We start from the raw sequence: 18,636 nt of genomic DNA on the forward strand, positions 1-18,636 counted from the left end.
CAAATAGATACCCTAACCTTTTGAGGTCCCGGAATACGCTAAATCTGGTTCCAAATACTAAGCAACATAAGTCGAACGAATGGAAAATACACACTTCTTATCATATTTCCACCCCACAAAATCATCCACATCACGACCTGATGGAGGTTTATAGGCAGCAATGCTTAACAACACTGAGCGTGGTAGTAACGAGCCAATCTTATTCCAATTCCACTCTCCACTTAGCGTCAACATATCCTTAACAGGAATATGCCCAGATGGAATTCCTTCAAGTTGTGAACAGGCATTAATAAGGGGTCCCTAGTCTTTGATCCAATTATCCCTCCAAAAATCCACTTTTAATCCATTACCAACATTCCATATGACACCATCTCGGATCCTATTCCAAACACTACAAATCCCTTTCCATAATCGCGATGCGTTACTTGCATTTAGCACAATCGGTAGGTCACCCTTCATTTAAATTTAGCTCGAAGAACTTGAACCCATAAGAGGTGAGGGTTCTTAATAATATTAAACCCGACCTTCATAAGAAAAGCTTTATTAAGGTTGTCAAATTTCTTAAAGCCGAGACCACCATGTTTTGTAGTTTTGCAAATATCGTCCCATTTAACCAGATTGATACCTTTCTTCTCCATGTCACCCCATACAAAATTATGGATAATCTTATCCATTTCAGAACAAACCCCCTTTGGAATAACCGTTGTTTGCATTGCATAAACGGGAGTAGCAGTTAAAACTGCTTGAGCCAACGTGACTCTACCAGCTAGAGATAGTAGCTTAGACTTCCATTTTGCTAGTTTTTTCCTCATGTTGTCGATTAGATAATGAAAGGTATCCATTTTCACTCTTTGGTGTAAGAGCGAAACTCCTAAGTACTTCCTCAGATTATCGACGTGACAGAAACCAAATCCACCGCTAATCTCCATTTCCAGAGCAAGGGAAACACTCTTAGAGAAAAAAGACCTGGGTTTTCTGTTCACTGATTCGATGGCCATAACTATCAATAAATCGTTCAAGAACTCTTTTCATAATCAACATCTGATCCATCGAAGCCTCACTAAACAACTCTTAAAAGTTAAATTAACATTTTAATCAAAATAAAGTAGTTCGGCTTAATAGATGACATTGTAATAATTGAAGTACCAAATTATGCAAAAAAAATAAATTTAAAGCATAATAATTATATCTTAAATTCGAGTTTAGTACAAAGGTTAAAATTAAAAATCGACCATTGTTGTATAATTTTAAATTTAAGTGTAGAATAAGGACGAAAATTAAAAATTTACATTTTCCTATGTAATTAAAAAAAAAAAATGACTCGCATGTCAATACAGAGGAAAGTCGAAACTTTCAAGTTTGTTTTTCTAAATTGAGGTACACATTTTTTTAAAAAAATTTATAAATACAATACATGTTCGAGTAATTACAAAGCGTGGAATCAAATTATTCTTGCTCAAATAGAGTAAGAACAAAAACAAAGAATCAAATTTTACAATACAAGCAAATTACAAATCGGAACAATCTAGACTACGAATCAATTAACTGAACTAACATTCACACATGATAACAACTTAAGGTGAGACTTGGATATCTACCCATTTAATTATGCACGATTAATCTTGAACTTGAATACTTAATATTCAAAACTTTTATTTTTATAAATTATATTTAATATCTTATTAAATTAAATTTAAATTTAAATAATATAAAAAATAGTTTTAAATAATAAAATAAATTATCCAACCAATGCCAACTTGATCCAAATCGAATTTACATAAAAAAAAATGGAACCACAGTATAGTACTGTTGTTCTTCGAATGATGAGAACAAAATTATTTAAGAAAAGAAGGACAAGTTGTTGATTATGGCAACATCCAACGTTGTCACTTACATTAATTTAATACAAGGAAGTTTCTGAAATATGCTTAATTTTCTAGAATTACGAGGTGATTAGGACGATTTTAAAAATTGTTAAAAATAATTTATTTAAATATCAACTTGGAGAAAGAAATGGAAATCCTCAACATTAAATTAATAATCTCGCTGCTCAAATCTTAATGCTAATAAAAAAAATTATTAGTAATTTGTGTATTTATATATATATTTGTATTAGGATTATATTTAAAATATAAAAAATATTTTTTAATAATTTTATTATAAGTTCCGATTATACTTGCGAATTATTCATAGTCTCTCGTTAATCTATAAATAAGAGGATAATGCGCTTCAATGCGCTCAAACTCATACTCTCTTGTATTGGTAACAATACTCATACCGATCGAGCTAAAACTCAATCAGATTTTTAAGGTATTTTTAATTTTAAGTGTAATTATTTGAATTATTTTATTAATATGTTAAATTATATTAATTAAACACCAACTTGGAGAAGAAAATGGAAAACCTTGAAAAAGTTGCGAGATTCAATCCATCATCTCGGTGCTCAAAAACTTGGTGCCAATAAAAAAAAGTTTATTTTTATTTGATAAATTGCATCTTTGTATCTATATATTTTTATAAATTTTAATAAGTTAGTAATTTGTTTATATGTTTTTGGACATATTCATATATTTGTGTAATTATCTTGCTTTATAAATTTATATACTAAAGAGTCAAATTATTTGTCTAGTTTTAATTATATGAAGCTTCAACATGATAAATAAATAAATAAATAAATCTACTACAACTAATAAAACATTAATGAAAACATTGAAGAGAACTTGATATTTTCCTTACCTAGAAAAAGCTTCGATTCAATTCAGTAAGAGTATTATAAAATTAATTATATTAAGAGTTGAATCGTATTTTACTTTTTTTTACTTAAAAAATAAATAAATTAATCATTATATCACACCACATGAAAATACAATCAAACTCTTAATACATTACCCGATTTTACTTGTTCAACTTTTCCTTTTTAAAATTACTAAATAACTGAGACCAAGATGGTTATTTTATTTCTATGTATGAATCTATTCGAATTCAAATGGTCAACTTCTGTTATAGGATCCATCACTGAAACATTAAGGTGCTTTGCATCTTCTTCATCATCAAAATGAATGAAAAACATGAAACCAATTTACAGAAGTAACAACATTTGAACATAGCATATTTGTGCTAGATTCGCGTTCTTGACATTTTTTTCTGACCCAGTAAGACTTGATTTTTGATCATGCAATCATACAATTTTCTATGATGATAAGTACTGGGATTAGCTCCCTCTACCTTGGTGGTAAGTCATACAAGTTCACTACTAGAACACTGCACACAACCAACATCTCAATATTATCATAAAAGGAGAATGGAAGAAAACTATTTAATCCTTGTCTTCAAGATAAATGAAACTATTCCAAAAGGCCATCAACATATAACATGTCAAAAACATTAAAACAAAACTGATAAAAATGATTGTCTGCCATAATTTCTTAAGGAAGAACTAAATTACTGAGATACGCCCAACCATTTTGAGAAGTTCTCGAACTCGGTGTAATCACTGTCTGAGATCATAGTTTGATACCATGCTTTGCCTGCCGACTTGATTGCGGTTGCCTCCTCCTGAAACCAGCAAAGAGAATGACGAATGTGAGTAAGGTGTCAATAAACTAACATTGTATTCAATAATTCAACTTTTAACAAGGCCACTTCTAAAATAGATATGGGATCCATGGCATTTACACCTGTCAATTGGGGTCAGATTGGTTTCTGATCAAGTCAACTAGAGTCGGGTTAATTTGGGTTTTGAAAATTTTCAAATCAATTTTGAGTTCAGATCATTTCAGTTTTGGAGTGATAAATTCAGGCTTATTTGGGTTTAGGCCATGTTATTGTGTTCAAATCATTTCGAGGTTAGGGTTTACCTTTATATGATCAAATCAGGTTGAGTTAGGTTCGGACTCGAGTTAATTGGGTTGAGTTTGGTTTCAAGTTAATCAAGTTGGATTGAGTTCAAGTCAGAACTGTCAGCTCTAATGGCAATACTGACAATTAAGAACCGAAACAACACTATGCAAGCTAGAATCATTAATGCACAATTTTTTTCACGAGGATGAACAAATACATCCAGATGAAATAGATGCCAATATCAGCCACATCTGAGTAAGAATGTAAAAAGCAGTAAACAATTTGAAAAATATTAAGATGCAAACATTTCTACCCATAATTTGAGTACAACAAAAGAACAGAACAGAGTAAAGTGAACCAAAAGAATGCTCAACATAAGGTTGAACAATTAAAGCATACCCATCTAGCATATGACTAAACTAAATGATTCAAACAAGTAGTGCAAACATGCAACAAACGATAAAACATGGAAAAAAAAAAGACCATTTAGGAAATGGTTTAAGGTATATCACCCTAGAAATTCAAGTTCCGTAAGATTACATGGTCAAAAAACAGAAAACAATGGTATTAAACAGCAGCAACCCTTATTGTTAATAGCAATAATATATTAACAAATATATGTATATAAACTGAAATTGACACACTGCTGGGAACACTATGCTAAAGAAGAGTAACACTCATAAGCACGACAACAATATAAATGGGGATTAATCAAACAGTTAAGAAGCATTAATAAGCAAAAAGTCCCCTTTAATCATATATATAGGCTTTATTAGTAAATTGGCCCATGATATCAGTCAACAAGGACATGACAACATGACAAGCGCATATTCTTATTGGATGCCATGCACTTTGGGGGTGAAATGAGAGAAAATTGATATATCATCCTAAACCGCATAATTCAAGAAGCAATATTAAATAGACCATTAAATGAACACATAATTCCATTAACATAGATATATCAGCCTAAACCGCAGAAATTGCAATCACTATCATAAGAAACTCAAAACCATAAAGAAAACAAGCAAAATGAAAGACATAAAAGAATTGATATACCTTAGAAATGGGCTTCCTCTTCTTGTCAAGCTTCTCCTTCTTAGCCTTAACGCGTTGTGCCTCAGCCAAAAGAGACATCCTCCTAGCAGTCTTAGCATAAGGGTTCAACTTCAGCATAGCATTCAAGTTCTTCATTGGATTCTTCTTCAAAGGTGCCCTTTTGATCTCCTTCTTAATAGGCTTCACCACTGATTGTACCTCATCGGAGTTAATGATCCTACCCAAATCAGCATTCACCATCTTAGAACGAGGCAAAACATACCCTTTCTTCTTCTCTGATGGCTTCTCGAATGATCCATAAACTGAGTCAAGCTTCTCGTAAGCTGATTTGGTCCAAATAATGAATCGCCCAAGGTGTCCACCAGGGGCGAGTTTCAAAAGATTAAGCCTCTCCACATTGGCAACCTCAACTCCAGGAATGTTCCTGAAGGCCTTAACGAGCTTTGACCCCTCGGTTCCATAAACAATCAAAGGACCTTTACGAGAAATGTACCTCCGGTTCCTCATTTTCCCTTTTCCGGGTCGGATTCCTTGTCTGTCCTTAGCCTTTTCCACATCCGGATATGCTCCGACCTGTTTCAAAACCTTAATTGCAGCCGAGGTTTTCTCCACGCTCTCCACGGAGTCAGATATGACCAAAGGCATCTCCGGTACAGACTCGATGCGGTGACCACGTGCCATGACGAGGGATGGGACAGCAGAAGCAGCAATGGCGGAAGCAACAGCATAACGCTTCTGGTTAACGTTGATTTTCCTGTGCCAACGGCGCCAGATCTTGGTCGGAGCAAACATACGACCACCACGACACATGTTTCCGAAAGCACCTTGACCGGCACGGTGAGTACCACCGCCCGGAACACGAGGGATACGCGAGACGGCACGTCCAGTACCCAGGACTCGGCGGAGGTTTGGTGACCGGCTTTTTTGGAGACGGCGTAGGGTTGGCGGCTGTTTTTGGAGATGTTGTCGTGGACGAAGGTGACAATGTCCGGTCGGATCGAGGCTTTCATAACATCGGCGAGGGGAACAGTGGGGGTAGCGTCAGTGGCCATATCGGATTCTAGGGTTTGGACGGAGACCAGAGGATGGGCGGCGGCCGCCATTTTTCAGGGTTTTGGATTGCGAGAGAGAGCGCGATGGGAGAAATGAATAAAATGAGAGGGAGAGGCGCGCTAGGGTTTTGAGGAGAGTGGAGGTGTGCTAATTGTTTAAGAATTGGGTTTAGGGTTGTTTGGCTACGGGGATACCTTCTTGACGGGTCCATGGAATCTTATCATATACCACTCCATCCAAATATTAATGGTATAATAACAAATTTAGCTCTAATATTCACATTTTTTTATCAATTTAGTCATTATTATTTTTAGTTAAATTTAATTAATAATCTTTTGAAAAATTTCAAATCATTTTTAATAAAAATATTAACTAAAACAATAGTATTTTTAACGATATTGATGTGATAACTTTTGTGACTCTTTACGTATATTTTATGTTGACATGGTATTATATGTCATGTTGATAAATAATTTAAAATTTATAAAAATATTCAGAAAAATAAATATTATAAAAATAAAAATAACATAAAGCATACATGAATTGCCATGTTTAATAAATTAAAATTTTAGTCAGCATTTTTATTTAAAAAACAAAAATTTAACTTTTATCAAAAGATTGATGATCAAATTTAACTCTTTTTAAAAATTTGAAGGTCAAGTTTAACTATAAAAAAAAGAGTCAAATTGATTAAAAAATATAAATATTTGGGCTAAATCTATATTTTATGTCCTTTTTTAAATTCAGATTGCAAAGTTTTCTTGGGATATTTTGGATACAATGCAAACCACTACATTATATATTAAACATTTGGCTTAATTGATGTTATGAGTTGATTAAATATCAATTTAACTAATAATGATAAAAACTAATATTATTTTACAAATAAATTATATTATTTTAAATATATTTTATCCTATTTTATCTCTTTATATATAGAAAAGAAAAAACAAAATATAGGATTTAAACTCAAGATTTTTTATAAATCTATTTGTTGGGGTGTAAGTGTATTATAATCTATTCTTTCTTTGATTTGGCTTATCATCAACAATAAGGAAAAATGATTTTTTAATTAATTAAATTCTATATTTAAAAATAATCTTAAAATATATACATATTTTTTATTTAAAGTAATAGGAAATTAAAATTCTTTTACCACAAAAAAATAATTAAATTCTAGAACAAATATATAAATGCATGCATCTTTGATTAGACAATGACACTGGCAATGATATAAAGCAACACAACATATGATATAATAGATCAATGAAAATTACATTTATTAAGAGAATCCAGCTTTGTCTGCATACAAGCCTAAATTATTAACAAGGAACCATAATTATATTCATAATCCTCATTATTGAGATAAACCCAGCATCAAAAATGGGATACAACTAGCAATTTCACAACATGAATTCACAGCAGCATTAGGCTCACAGGTGAACCTTGAACATGGCTGCCATAACAAGGAGCTCAGTAGTCTTAAGCTATGGAGGAAACCGTAATGGTTGCAGCAGGATCATAGAGTCCACACTTCAAAACACGTGCGGACTAAAGATTCTACATGTCTCAAATTTAAGTTTCTGCAGAAGGCTCCTGAATTTGAATTGATGTTTTCGATAAGCTTGCTTCTAGTTCATTTAATTCATCGATGTCCAATTCATCGTCATCATCGTCTGGAACACTGGCGGTACTTGGTCCAGTAGGAGCTGCTGAATCACTATTTGCCTGAACATGAATATGAAAAACAAGAAACATTCAACATCTAGTCCATCATATATCTATATGACTAGGGCTGAACAAAAAAACCGACCAGAATATTATAAAATGCAAGTTCATAAAACCAACCAGTTTTTTTATGAAATGCAAGTTCAAAAACCACGATTACCTGAAATCGAACTGAATTATGTTTTTTATTTAATATATAATTAATCATAATTTTTTATATTATAAAAATAAATATTTTATACTTAAAATAGTGAAAATAATTTAAGAGTTCTTAAAAAAGTATTGTTTTCATAAATATTTATGAAAAAGACCTTGAAATTTTGTCAAATAATATTCAAAAGTCATAAAACAAAACTCATTTTATCAAAGCAAGTCTAAAAAATAAAACAAAAACTTAATATGAAAAAATCGAGAACCAAACAAAGCTGAGACGGTTCTAAAAATCCCCGACTGAACCAAACTGATATCACTGAAACTCATGTCCGGCATACAGATATAGAAATATGACCTCTAAGAATCTTTCATAAACATGGAAAAACTTGGAAAATCTAACCATACTCATGTTGGACACGTATCCATATCCATACCCAAATCAAAGTAACATAGGTGTCAAAAGCATATATACTTTTGCATGTACTCCAATTCTATCTGCGAATTAATCATATTTCCAAGTTTTGGCCATTATCAGGCACTAAGAAGAAGGGGCAAAAGATTTCCTTACAGATGACAGCAAACCAGAAAGAAAGCATGTTATACATGATCACCACAATCAGGGAGGTGCTTTTTTAAACCTCACTCCCTCTTTAAGGATCAAACTAGGGCAAGGCATGGAAACATAAAGATCCTCAGGAACAAGAGTAGTTTTAAGCTGTTTCGAGATGGAATACCTCAAAATACATTGAACTCTAGTGTTAGCTATTACATTACTTCCATTGTCAAGAATATGAGACAAGGTGGCTTGATTCTGATAATTGATAAATGTAAGATAGTGTCAATACTTAGCAGTACTAGTGGTAGCATAATAGCAGTTGTCAGTTGTCAGTTGTCACACTTCTGTTTAAAATTGGGAACTCTTATTACGACCCTATGACTAGTAATTCTTTCTCTAAAAACCTTAAAAAGGCAATGCTCTATCTACCAACATCTGCTCCACATATAGAAGCGTCCTAAAGATCTCTTACCTGGATTTCCACCTACGATTCACCAGACTGATTTATGTAGTTCAAAAGAGCTTTAAAGACATAAAAATAGAAGAGGCCAAGAAAAAGAGTACCTTATTTTCTGGAGCATCAAATTCTTCCTCTCTCTGGTATTTCTCATATGCCTCAGCATCATCCACAAATAAACTAGCGTCTGACAGAAACAGTTCACGACCACTGCAGAAAGCACAAAGAACAAGAAATTTAGTAAATGATTTCAAGAAAGAAAACTGATTACACACAGACACCTGTGAAAGCACACATGCCATGAAAAGCATACCTCATGCGGTCATTCTTGGCCCTTTCTGCTCTCTGTGCAGCCAAACCTTCATCTCTTTCTGCAATCTTCTTCTTCTTCCATTCCATAAATAGCTCAGGAGTCATAGTGTTGAAGTTTTAGTTTGGCACGCTACAACCAAAGACATGTAATATTTAGCTAATTTAAATACCTAACGAAAGATAAGTAACAACCATGTTGATACAAGGATGGAGGAATGGTAGGTTGATTCCAACAAATCTAAGTATTACCTGATTTTCAATCTCATCCTCGATTGGTGTTTTTTCACTCTCTTCCTCTATCAGAGCCTTCATCTGTGACTTTAGGACATATCCTGGTGGAGAGCATGCCTGTAATGACAATCTTTACCACCGTTTGGGCAAACCCAAACCAACCATATTGTTTCTTTTCCACAGCTTCTAAAAGTATTTACAAACCTGAATTTACATCAAAACAGTGATAAGTACAGTAATTAAAAGTTAGATAACGAGGCACAGAAGAGAAACAAATATCTCAAGTTACACAGCTAAACCCTACAATTTACACCAACTTTATCCTCATTGCGACTAAATTTTACCTCTCCCTCTCCTTATCTTCTGCATATCTAATTAATAATTTCCACATTAGATGAGTCTCATAATATGTTACGTATTCAAATGCAAGTGCTTGAAAATATGACAAAAGACATGCCACACTAGCTTTTCACCTATAAATGCGTAAGCACGTTCATTAAACAAAGATAGAATTCAAAAGATTATAAGTTCTTAACTAATGATAAACAATGCACAGGACCAACAGCAAAGCTTACAATATCAGTAGGCTTGTTCTGCTGATACTCCTTCCCTTTGACTCCACAACCTTCTCCAATGTTGCTTGATCCAGTCCTCCATTGTTCCTTCAAGAGAGAAAGAAGAACACACATAAAAATCTGAACACCCTTCAATCTTACTACAGAGCTAAGCAGATAGCAATAAAATAAATAAAAACATAAAATATCATGTGAGTATTAACCTTGGTCACGCTTATCACTGTAAATGTCAATTTTCTCGCCTTTCCTCTGCACATTCAGGTCATGTGAGAACTTGCATTTAAAACCTTTGACACACTGTCCGGCTTTATAGAATTCACACAATATTGACTGGGATCAACACCTGATCAAGGCCCAATTATTAGCTCTAAACTTTCAGTTCCAATAAACCAACACAAGTAAACATATATACCAATAATAATCAAGAAACAAAGAGGAAAAGATGGGACAATTACCAACAGGCACTTTGGGTTGAGTAACAGCAATCTTGAACAAGTCATTCACCTCCTTCTCCTTGGCCTTCTCTTCCTCTTTCTTTTTCTGAGATAAAAGAAATGGGTAAGAAAAATAATATTTCAATACCTTGGAAAAGATAATATATGTTTAGCAAAAATTGATTTTTATCTCCATTCAAATTTACAATTCCTAAAGAACCAAAATTTCCAATCAAGTGAATAAACCATTTTACTTTTCATGCAAAGTAAAGTAACTTAAACATAAATATAGATTCTAATTTCATCTATTTCTCCTAAACAACACAATAAACAGCGAGGAAAATAATCAATAAAACAGTATTCAATCTTTAACGCCTTAGCTCAAATTAAAAAAAGGATGCTCTATGGTTTGCAATTATATTTCATCTCCATTCAAATTTACATTTCGATCAAGAGAACAAACGTTTCACTTTTCATACAAAGTAAACTAATTCAAACATAAATTCAGATTATTGTTTCTTTTATTTCTCCTAAACAACACAATAAACCGGGAGATGATCCGAACCTTTTGAGCAGTTTTACTCGGATCAGGTTTCGGTTGTACGGATTGCGTTGAGATTTTGAACTTTTGTATTTTCTGACGATTTTTTTTTTTGCTCTTATTCCATTGTTCTTAAGACCCGAAGGTCTTTAGTCAATTCTTATGATTTCTGTCTTTTCGCTAAATCTGGCTTTCCGGATGCGGCAGATTTCTGTGGCATGTACTGTATTGGTGTGGGTATCCACGTGCTTTTTATTTATTTTTATGGCTTGAGGCATTGGTTCCGCAAATTAGGCAAAACACGTAGAAGTGCCGTTGCTAAAAAATAACAAAATTAATTTTTATTAAAAATTTTTATTGTTAAAAATTGGCTTAGCTAATAAAATAAGTATAATTTACATGGCGCCGGTGTCTAACATATATAATAATTTTTAATTTTAACAAATAATTACACATAACATGTCACGTATATCTATTTTGACATATATGATAAACTTTTAATATTAAATAAAATAAATTTTAATAAAAGAACTAATTTATTTTTTGACATAAGACTAATTTTTCATTTTTTTAATAAAAGGGTAAAATTATTTCACTCTTAGTACATAGTTCATGAATTTTTACCATATCTCAACCGAGTTTAAAAAATAATTTTTAAAGTTATAGTCTTTTTTTGAATAATCCGTATATTCTAATTAAGTCTTTGGCATAATAGTAAATAGTTAAAAATTTATATTTATTATTTTTACTATTATTATTCATGCATCGACGATGCATCATGTTTCAATCGATGTGATCGAAATTGGTCGAACGAGCCGGTGTGAAAAAAATGTGTTACTTATTTGCTTTAGCACTGGAACGATATGCATTGACCGATATAATTAGAACTGGTGTGAATCGACACCATGATTTGAACCCACACCAATGAGCACAATATGAATAATGTTAAATATTTTGTTCACGAGTTTTTGAGGTATGTTAAGAATATTTTTTTTTTGAAATTTTTAGAGTTAAACAGAAATTGATAAATTACTGAACACTGAGAGCTATAATTTTATTGTTTTTTTAGAATTATAATTAAAATGAGAAATTTTATAAATATTAAAAAAATTAATAAAATAAGTAAACACTGAAGGACTAAATTTCTTATTAGACAAAAAAAAGTCACTTACATGAATTTATTCAATGGATTTAATTTCGAAAGATTGAGGGATGAAATTAAAAAAGTTAATAGTTAGAGAGATGAAAATAAAATAAAAATGGTGGATTTTATTCATTGACCCAACCAGAAAATCAAATGGAAAGCGAAAATTATTGTAGTAAAAGGCGTTTTCTTCGTAGACCAAACTTCACATGAAAATTTCAATCTCGACCGTTAATTTTACTCCAAAGTGATCTTATTTTATTTTAATCAGATCAGACGGTTAAAATCTATCTTTTTTTTAATTCGAGAAGATAACATTGAATCCGTTAATGGGACAGTAAACATCCATGAATGGTCCACAGTAAACGTTTACTGAGAAAAAAAAACATTTTTCAAAAGTAAAGCTTGTTTCTTTTTGTTTGAAGCTTATGAAATCTTCATCAAAATTTCTTTAATTTTCTGGGTTTTTAAGGTAATTCAAGAGATGGGTTCATATTGTTTTAATCTTTTTGATTGATTTTTGATAGCCTTGATTTAGAAGTAAAGAAAGAAGAAGAAGAAGACTTATGGGGTGGCTTCCTTGTTCTGGGAAATCAAATACCAAAGCTAATAAATCCAAGAAAAAGAAAAAAATGGAAGAGATGGCACTTGATCGGCTCAAACCCACTTCAGGTAAAGCTTTTTTTTAAAATGTAAAAATCAAAATTGACCCTTTTTTGATTTTTATAATAGCTATTTTTCTCTTTTTATGTGCTATTTGTTATTTTTCTATCTGGGTTTTATGCAAGTTGATTAGTTCTTGTGTAGTTGTTGATTTCTTTTGGTGAATTTGGATCAAACTATTGGATTATTGGAAGGGGGAAATGGAAAAAAAAATAGACTTGATTGCTTGATCAATTGTTTATTTATTTTTAATTAGCTTAAAAGGGTAGCTTTCTTTGCAGCATGTTGGTATATATATTAGATAATAAATGGAACTAGTGCTGTTTTGCAAGCTTGCTTGCTTCTGGATTTTACTTGCAAATTTGGGTTTGCCCTAATTTTATGTATATTTTAATTTAACATATTAAAATATCTAGCCGATCTTCCCTTTTTTTATTATAAAACTCCCTTAATTTTTTCTGTTAAATTGAAGTGATTGACCAAAGTAGCAAAATCCTTGCTCAGTATCTTTGTTTTTCTTCTAAATTACTCATGTTGATACTTGTATCCGATGCATGTTCGAGCATGAAAATCGAGACATAAGCATACTCGTATTGGATATTACTCGTACATCGAGAGGTTGAGTAGCATAGCTCAAGTTGGATTTTGGAATGTATATTATGCATACGATTTGGAATATAAAAGCAAGGTGTATGGTAGATTTTGAGAGGTGAAGTTGTGGTATATGAGGATGGATTAGTCTTAAAACCTTTGGCAAAATCAAGCTTAGTCCGTTGTTGATGTTTGAAAATTTCATTTCTTGTATGCTCTTTGGCATACATGTATTTGGATTTTTGCCAACATTTTCATCATCTTTATTCTTTCAGAAAAATCGAAAACGGATTCATTGTCAAGTGGGGAGACGTCAAACAGAGGAGGAAGTGAACATATTGCTGCACAGACTTTTCCGTTTCGTGAATTGGCAATGGCAACTAAGAATTTTAGTTCAGAGTGCCTTTTGGGAGAAGGAGGTTTTGGTCGAGTGTACAAAGGGCGTTTGGAGAGCAAATCAGGTTAGTTGGCAAATGATGGTAGAAAAATTGTAAGTCTCTATACTATATAGCACAGAGTGCATTTTGGTCCCTGTATGTTAGAGAAACGAGCAACACGGTCTTTTTTGTAACATTTAAAAGAAAACTATTGATTTCACGAAATAGACTTAGTTAAATGATGTAGCATTAATTTAAAATATGAAATATGGCATGGCATTTTCATGTAACATCGCATGTTCACTCAATCCATTGTAGCTTAACTCGAACCACTGCATTTAACTTTTGGTTAAGCTACAATAGATCAGGTGAATATGCTCCGTCACTTAAAAATGTTGCATCATGTAATTAAGTTCTTCTCATAAAATGAACAATCCCCCCCCCTTTCAACTGCTACAAAAATGACCATTTTGCTCTAGGGATCTTTGTGCTCATTTTTACAGTAGACGGATCAAAATGCACTCTCTGCTATAGTAGTAGTATAGCAATTTTTACTGCAAATTAAATGCATGCATGCATGCTTTTTCATATGAAGTTGGAAAAGTTGAAATTGAATGTTGGTTTTTTTATGATCATTGTAGATTGTTGCTATAAAGCAACTTGATAGAAATGGGTTGCAAGGAAACAGGGAATTCCTTGTTGAGGTTCTAATGCTAAGCTTCTTCATCATCCAAACCTTGTTAATCTCACTGGATACTGTGCTGATGGAGATCAAAGGCTTCTGGTTTACGAATATATGCCTTTAGGTTCTCTTGAAGACCATTTACATGGTATGTATAAATATTAAATCAATTATTTTTGTTATTTATTACTGTATAAGTATGTTTTTGTTTCACTAACAAGAGGACCTGACCAACCAGTTGAACGAGAATTGGGTCCATCTAGTTTAGATATACCATCCAACCAGGATTCTTCAAACCTTCTAAGAACCAATTGAACCAGAAAAGTCGGTAAAACCGAAAAAATTGGGAAAACTTCAAAAAGTGGTTCTAAACTTGTTTTTTTTTCCTTTTATGAGAAATTATTGTATGTGATGAGGCCTTGGCTCAATTGGCAAAGGCGAGGCTGGGGTCTTGAGTACCAAGTTTGAGGCCACCGTGCACAATTATATGCTTAGATCTCTAAGTTTTTATGGAGTGTGGTTGCCTTGTTTGGGTTTTAGTCCAATTAGTCTAGCTTGTTGGCTATAGTTTGGATTGTACTAGTTCTTATTATGGTTGTGCTGTAATGGTTTAATTCTACTTTGTGATTTCTTGGACAGTCTATTTTACTAGTTTGATACTTGTGGTTCCTTGGACATGTATTTGAAAGTAAAAAAAATGGAAAAGCCATAAAACCGGTTGAATTGGTCTAACCCGAGGGCACACTGGTTTGACTTCTGGATCTGGTTTTTAAAGCATTCTGATATTGATTTTTTTGTTTATTTGCAGACATTTCACCTAGTAAAAAGACTTGATTGGAGTACAAGAATGAAAATAGCTGCTGGGGCTGCAAAGGGATTGGAGTATTTGCATGATAAAGCAAGTCCCCCAGTTATATACAGAGATTTGAAATGCTCCAACATTTTACTTGAAGGGTATTTTCCCAAGTTATCTGATTTTGGCTTGGCCAAGCTTGGACCTGTTGGAGATAACACCATGTATCTACAAGGGTTATGGGAACTTATGGATATTGTGCCCGGAGTATGCAATGACTGGTCAGTTAACTGTGAAATCCGATGTTTATAGCTTTGGAGTTGTTCTTCTAGAAATCATAACGGGAGGAAAGCCATTGATAATTCTAAAGCTGCTGGGGAACAGAATCTAGTTGCATGGGTAAGAAATATGCATGTGTGTGTGTGTGTGAGAGAGAGAGAGAGAGTACGTGTTACGAGACAGAATTGAAATGATTTGAATCTGTAATGATCCAACTTGAAAAACCAGTCTCAAAACCCGAATGACTTGACCCAAAGCAACCCAAACCTGAAATTGCCTGAACTGAATTAACATGTGTAATGCATATAGACACCTTTGGCTTAAACTTCCAGATTTTTTATAATTAGTCTTCAACCACGGTTTACATAGCTATTTCACAAGCAAGTTAAAAAAAAGTAGAGATTTCTGTCTGTTTGCTAGGGGTTCCTTATATTTTTCAATCTTGACCTTTTATTGCAGGCAAGGCCATTATTCAAAGACAGAAAAATGTTCTCTCAAATGGCTGATCCAATGCTCCAAGGTCAATATCCTCAAGGGGTTTATTCCAAGCACTTGCAGTGGCAGCAATGTGTGTTCAAGAGCAACCAATATGAGACCTCTCATTGCTGATGTAGTCACAGCTTTGACTTACCTTACTTCTCAAAATTCAAACCAGATACACAGCCAATACAAGGTTCTCGCTTGATGCCTGGTACTCCACCTCGGACAAAGAGAGACAGAGATAAGAAGCTTCAATGGTGGCAACAGTTCCGAAAGGGATCGGACAAGGAGGTTAAGTTGATACCTGCTGAGGTTCATCATCACCATCTGGGTCTTCTTTGGATCTTCCAACTGTTGATAGATGCTGGTATGTTATTAAATTGTGTCATCTTTTAATGTACATGAAATCACAAGGCCTGCAAAACGCATGCCATATTATCAAATTTTGCTTAATTATTATGAAGCAAAGGCACAATTATTAAAGCTATTGTAGCTTCTGTTTTTCTATGCACATGAACCTTTTTTTATCTTATTCAAAATATAATGTGAGCCTTCTTACCAGGCAGCTATAGCAAATGCATGAAATCTCCATAAAATGATGGTATTGCCTCATGGATTCAACATTTGTGGATAACTAAAACAAATTCTTTGATTACTGAACAATGTATATATGATGCTTCACATATGATTATATTCAAATCAACCTAGTTCTACAAGTCTACTAGGGTTCAAAATTAACACTTTTTATACAAATAGAACCCTCTTAAGTCTTATCATTAGTTGCCAGTATATTTGAAACTACAAAAAAGACAAAAATTAAAGGATAACAATGGCACTAGGACTATTCCTAACTAGAGTCTTCTCTCCGTCTTCGGTGTTAGTTTCTTCCTCCGTTGCACTTTGGTTGGATTTACCATCTGTAGGCTCCTCAACATTATGTATTCCCTGCCATGTCAAATTCAAGTTGACTAAACTAATGTATAATGGAAGAACAATTCTAACACCATTGTTTGTAGATATTTACCTTGATTTTGTCCCGCAAGCCAAGTCCAAATGACAATATCCCTCTCCCTTTCGTCCAGAATTGGCTCGTTGAGTCCTACAAAAGTAAGACATGACTATTTACTGTGGAATAATATCTATTAATCAAAGATCTAATGCCTCTGAATACTAGAATGGATCATACCCTTGCATATTAGAGCATGTAAAAGCATTTTCAAAATGTTCACTAGGTGGAATTGTATGCAAAGAGACCTTTATTTCTTAGGGGCATCTTAAGAGATAGAAAACATCTAAAGTTTTCTTAAATAGGATCAAAGTAAATATGCTCTTTGCATTTTACGTTGCTTCATGGTTTTCTTCATCATCAAGCTAATTGAAAAATTCATCAAAACATTTTGAATACAAGGAAACTATAAAAACCGAGATATGAGTTGGATATTTAGAATTTGTCTTTTCTTATGTAAACCAGTGAATGTTAGAGAGAAAGATGCTTAAAATATTTCTCACTGTGAAGTTTGTGGTTTAGCTTGGCAGATTCATATTGCAAGGTAGCCTCCAACATTGATTCTGCCATAACCACCTCTTCTGCATTTCAGCATTAGAAGCCAAAGCCTTCTCGTACTTTTCCTGCAAATAAATCTTTTTTTTTTTTTTTATATAATCAAAAGAAGGGAAAACAACATGCATCATGGGATCTGTCAGAGTAGCATAAATGAAAATGGTATGAATCATAAGAATAAAACAACCTTATTCTTATGGTGAAGGGCTTAAAGAAGTTCAGAACACAGCATACCAAGTAACTTAAATTGCCTAACAGTAACTTAAATTTTTCAATAGGTCACATCACAAGAATATATATATATGTGTGTGTATATTTAGCATGAAACTCAACTGAAAAACAGAATAGTAGATTCCTTCTTGGTGTATATACTCAAGTATCTTTAAACTTCTCTTTTAATCCTACATGAAGAATGGTATGAAATCTGTAGTTTAACATTATCCGTGATAACTAGGACATCAGAAAAGAAAGAGAACCTGAAGCTCGGCATTTGCTTCTCTCAAGGCAGCTGCTTCTTTCTCTGCTTTTTTGCGAGCTTCTTCGACAATCCTTTGCTCCTGCTCCAGCTGCTCTAAAACCTGTAGCACAGAGAATCTAAAATCACTAGAGGACTTGTAAGAGAATAATAATTTAGCATAGTTCCAGAAAAAATGCATTCAAGAAGAGGCAAGTTATACCTTAAGCATTGCAGCTTCTTGCTCTCTCTTAAAAGCAAGAGCTTGGTGTTGATCAGCCACCTCTTGCTCTAACTGTTCAATCTGCAGCATTATCAACAAACCTCAAATCCTGCAAGCAACTTCAGTAACCCAAAGCTCACAGAACAGTGGAAGTATTTCGTTGAATCAATTATATGCTTGGCGGGTTTAGCATATTCATATAAAAAGTTTTACATATACCTTTTCATTCAGTTCTTGTCGATTATCTTCTTTGGTCAACTCCATAAGTGCTATCTCAAGCTCATCAGCTCTGGAAAAGAACAGGACCCACAGTTACACGTAAATGATTAAGTTATAGAGGTTCGAGAAATATCAGAACAATTCATGGCAAGAAAACATGAACATTGTCATAAGGGATCCATTCCTAATTTTGAAGTACGCTAATTATAATTCCATCAGATGCACTTTGTCCAG

The 18,636-nt window shown here is 33.2% G+C and overlaps 2 protein-coding genes and 2 pseudogenes across 2 annotated transcripts; 1 reads left to right on the forward strand and 3 right to left on the reverse strand.

Moving 5' to 3' along the window:
* Window positions 1–3,262: 3,262 nt before the first annotated feature.
* On the reverse strand, window positions 3,263–6,126 carry LOC107957964 (60S ribosomal protein L4). Its single transcript, XM_016893596.2, is given in 3 exon segments — window positions 3,263–3,555; window positions 4,897–5,786; window positions 5,789–6,126. Coding segments are annotated over 3 exon segments (1,215 nt in total). The 5' UTR covers window positions 6,000–6,126; the 3' UTR covers window positions 3,263–3,441.
* Window positions 6,127–7,200: 1,074 nt separating this feature from the next.
* Window positions 7,201–11,156, reverse strand: LOC121230488 (zinc finger CCCH domain-containing protein 11-like; annotated as a pseudogene).
* A 1,459-nt stretch (window positions 11,157–12,615) lies between these two features.
* On the forward strand, window positions 12,616–16,388 carry LOC121230504 (probable serine/threonine-protein kinase PBL7; annotated as a pseudogene).
* Window positions 16,389–17,469: 1,081 nt separating this feature from the next.
* Window positions 17,470–18,502, reverse strand: LOC121219029 (uncharacterized). The gene is made up of 4 exons (XM_041096460.1): window positions 18,403–18,502; window positions 18,184–18,264; window positions 17,983–18,084; window positions 17,470–17,574 (listed from the first exon to the last, which is right to left on the reverse strand). Exons 1-4 carry the CDS (start codon window positions 18,445–18,447, stop codon window positions 17,470–17,472), a joined length of 333 nt encoding a protein of 110 aa, XP_040952394.1. The 5' UTR covers window positions 18,448–18,502.
* Window positions 18,503–18,636: the final 134 nt, after the last annotated feature.

Source organism: Gossypium hirsutum, chromosome A01 (assembly GCF_007990345.1).
Source record: "Gossypium hirsutum isolate 1008001.06 chromosome A01, Gossypium_hirsutum_v2.1, whole genome shotgun sequence".
NCBI lineage: Eukaryota > Viridiplantae > Streptophyta > Magnoliopsida > Malvales > Malvaceae > Gossypium > Gossypium hirsutum.

Bases quoted from the DNA above. Each gene is read 5' to 3' on its own strand.
- LOC121219029 (XM_041096460.1), bottom strand. From the start codon at position 18,447: ATGGAGTTGACCAAAGAAGATAATCGACAAGAACTGAATGAAAAG. The intron at 18,085-18,183 runs GTATAACTTGCC...TCTGTGCTACAG, and splicing joins AAGAAGCTGCAATGCTTAAG to GTTTTAGAGCAGCTGGAGCA. The intron at 17,575-17,982 runs GTTCTCTTTCTT...ATTTATTTGCAG, and splicing joins AAGCAAATGCCGAGCTTCAG to GAAAAGTACGAGAAGGCTTT.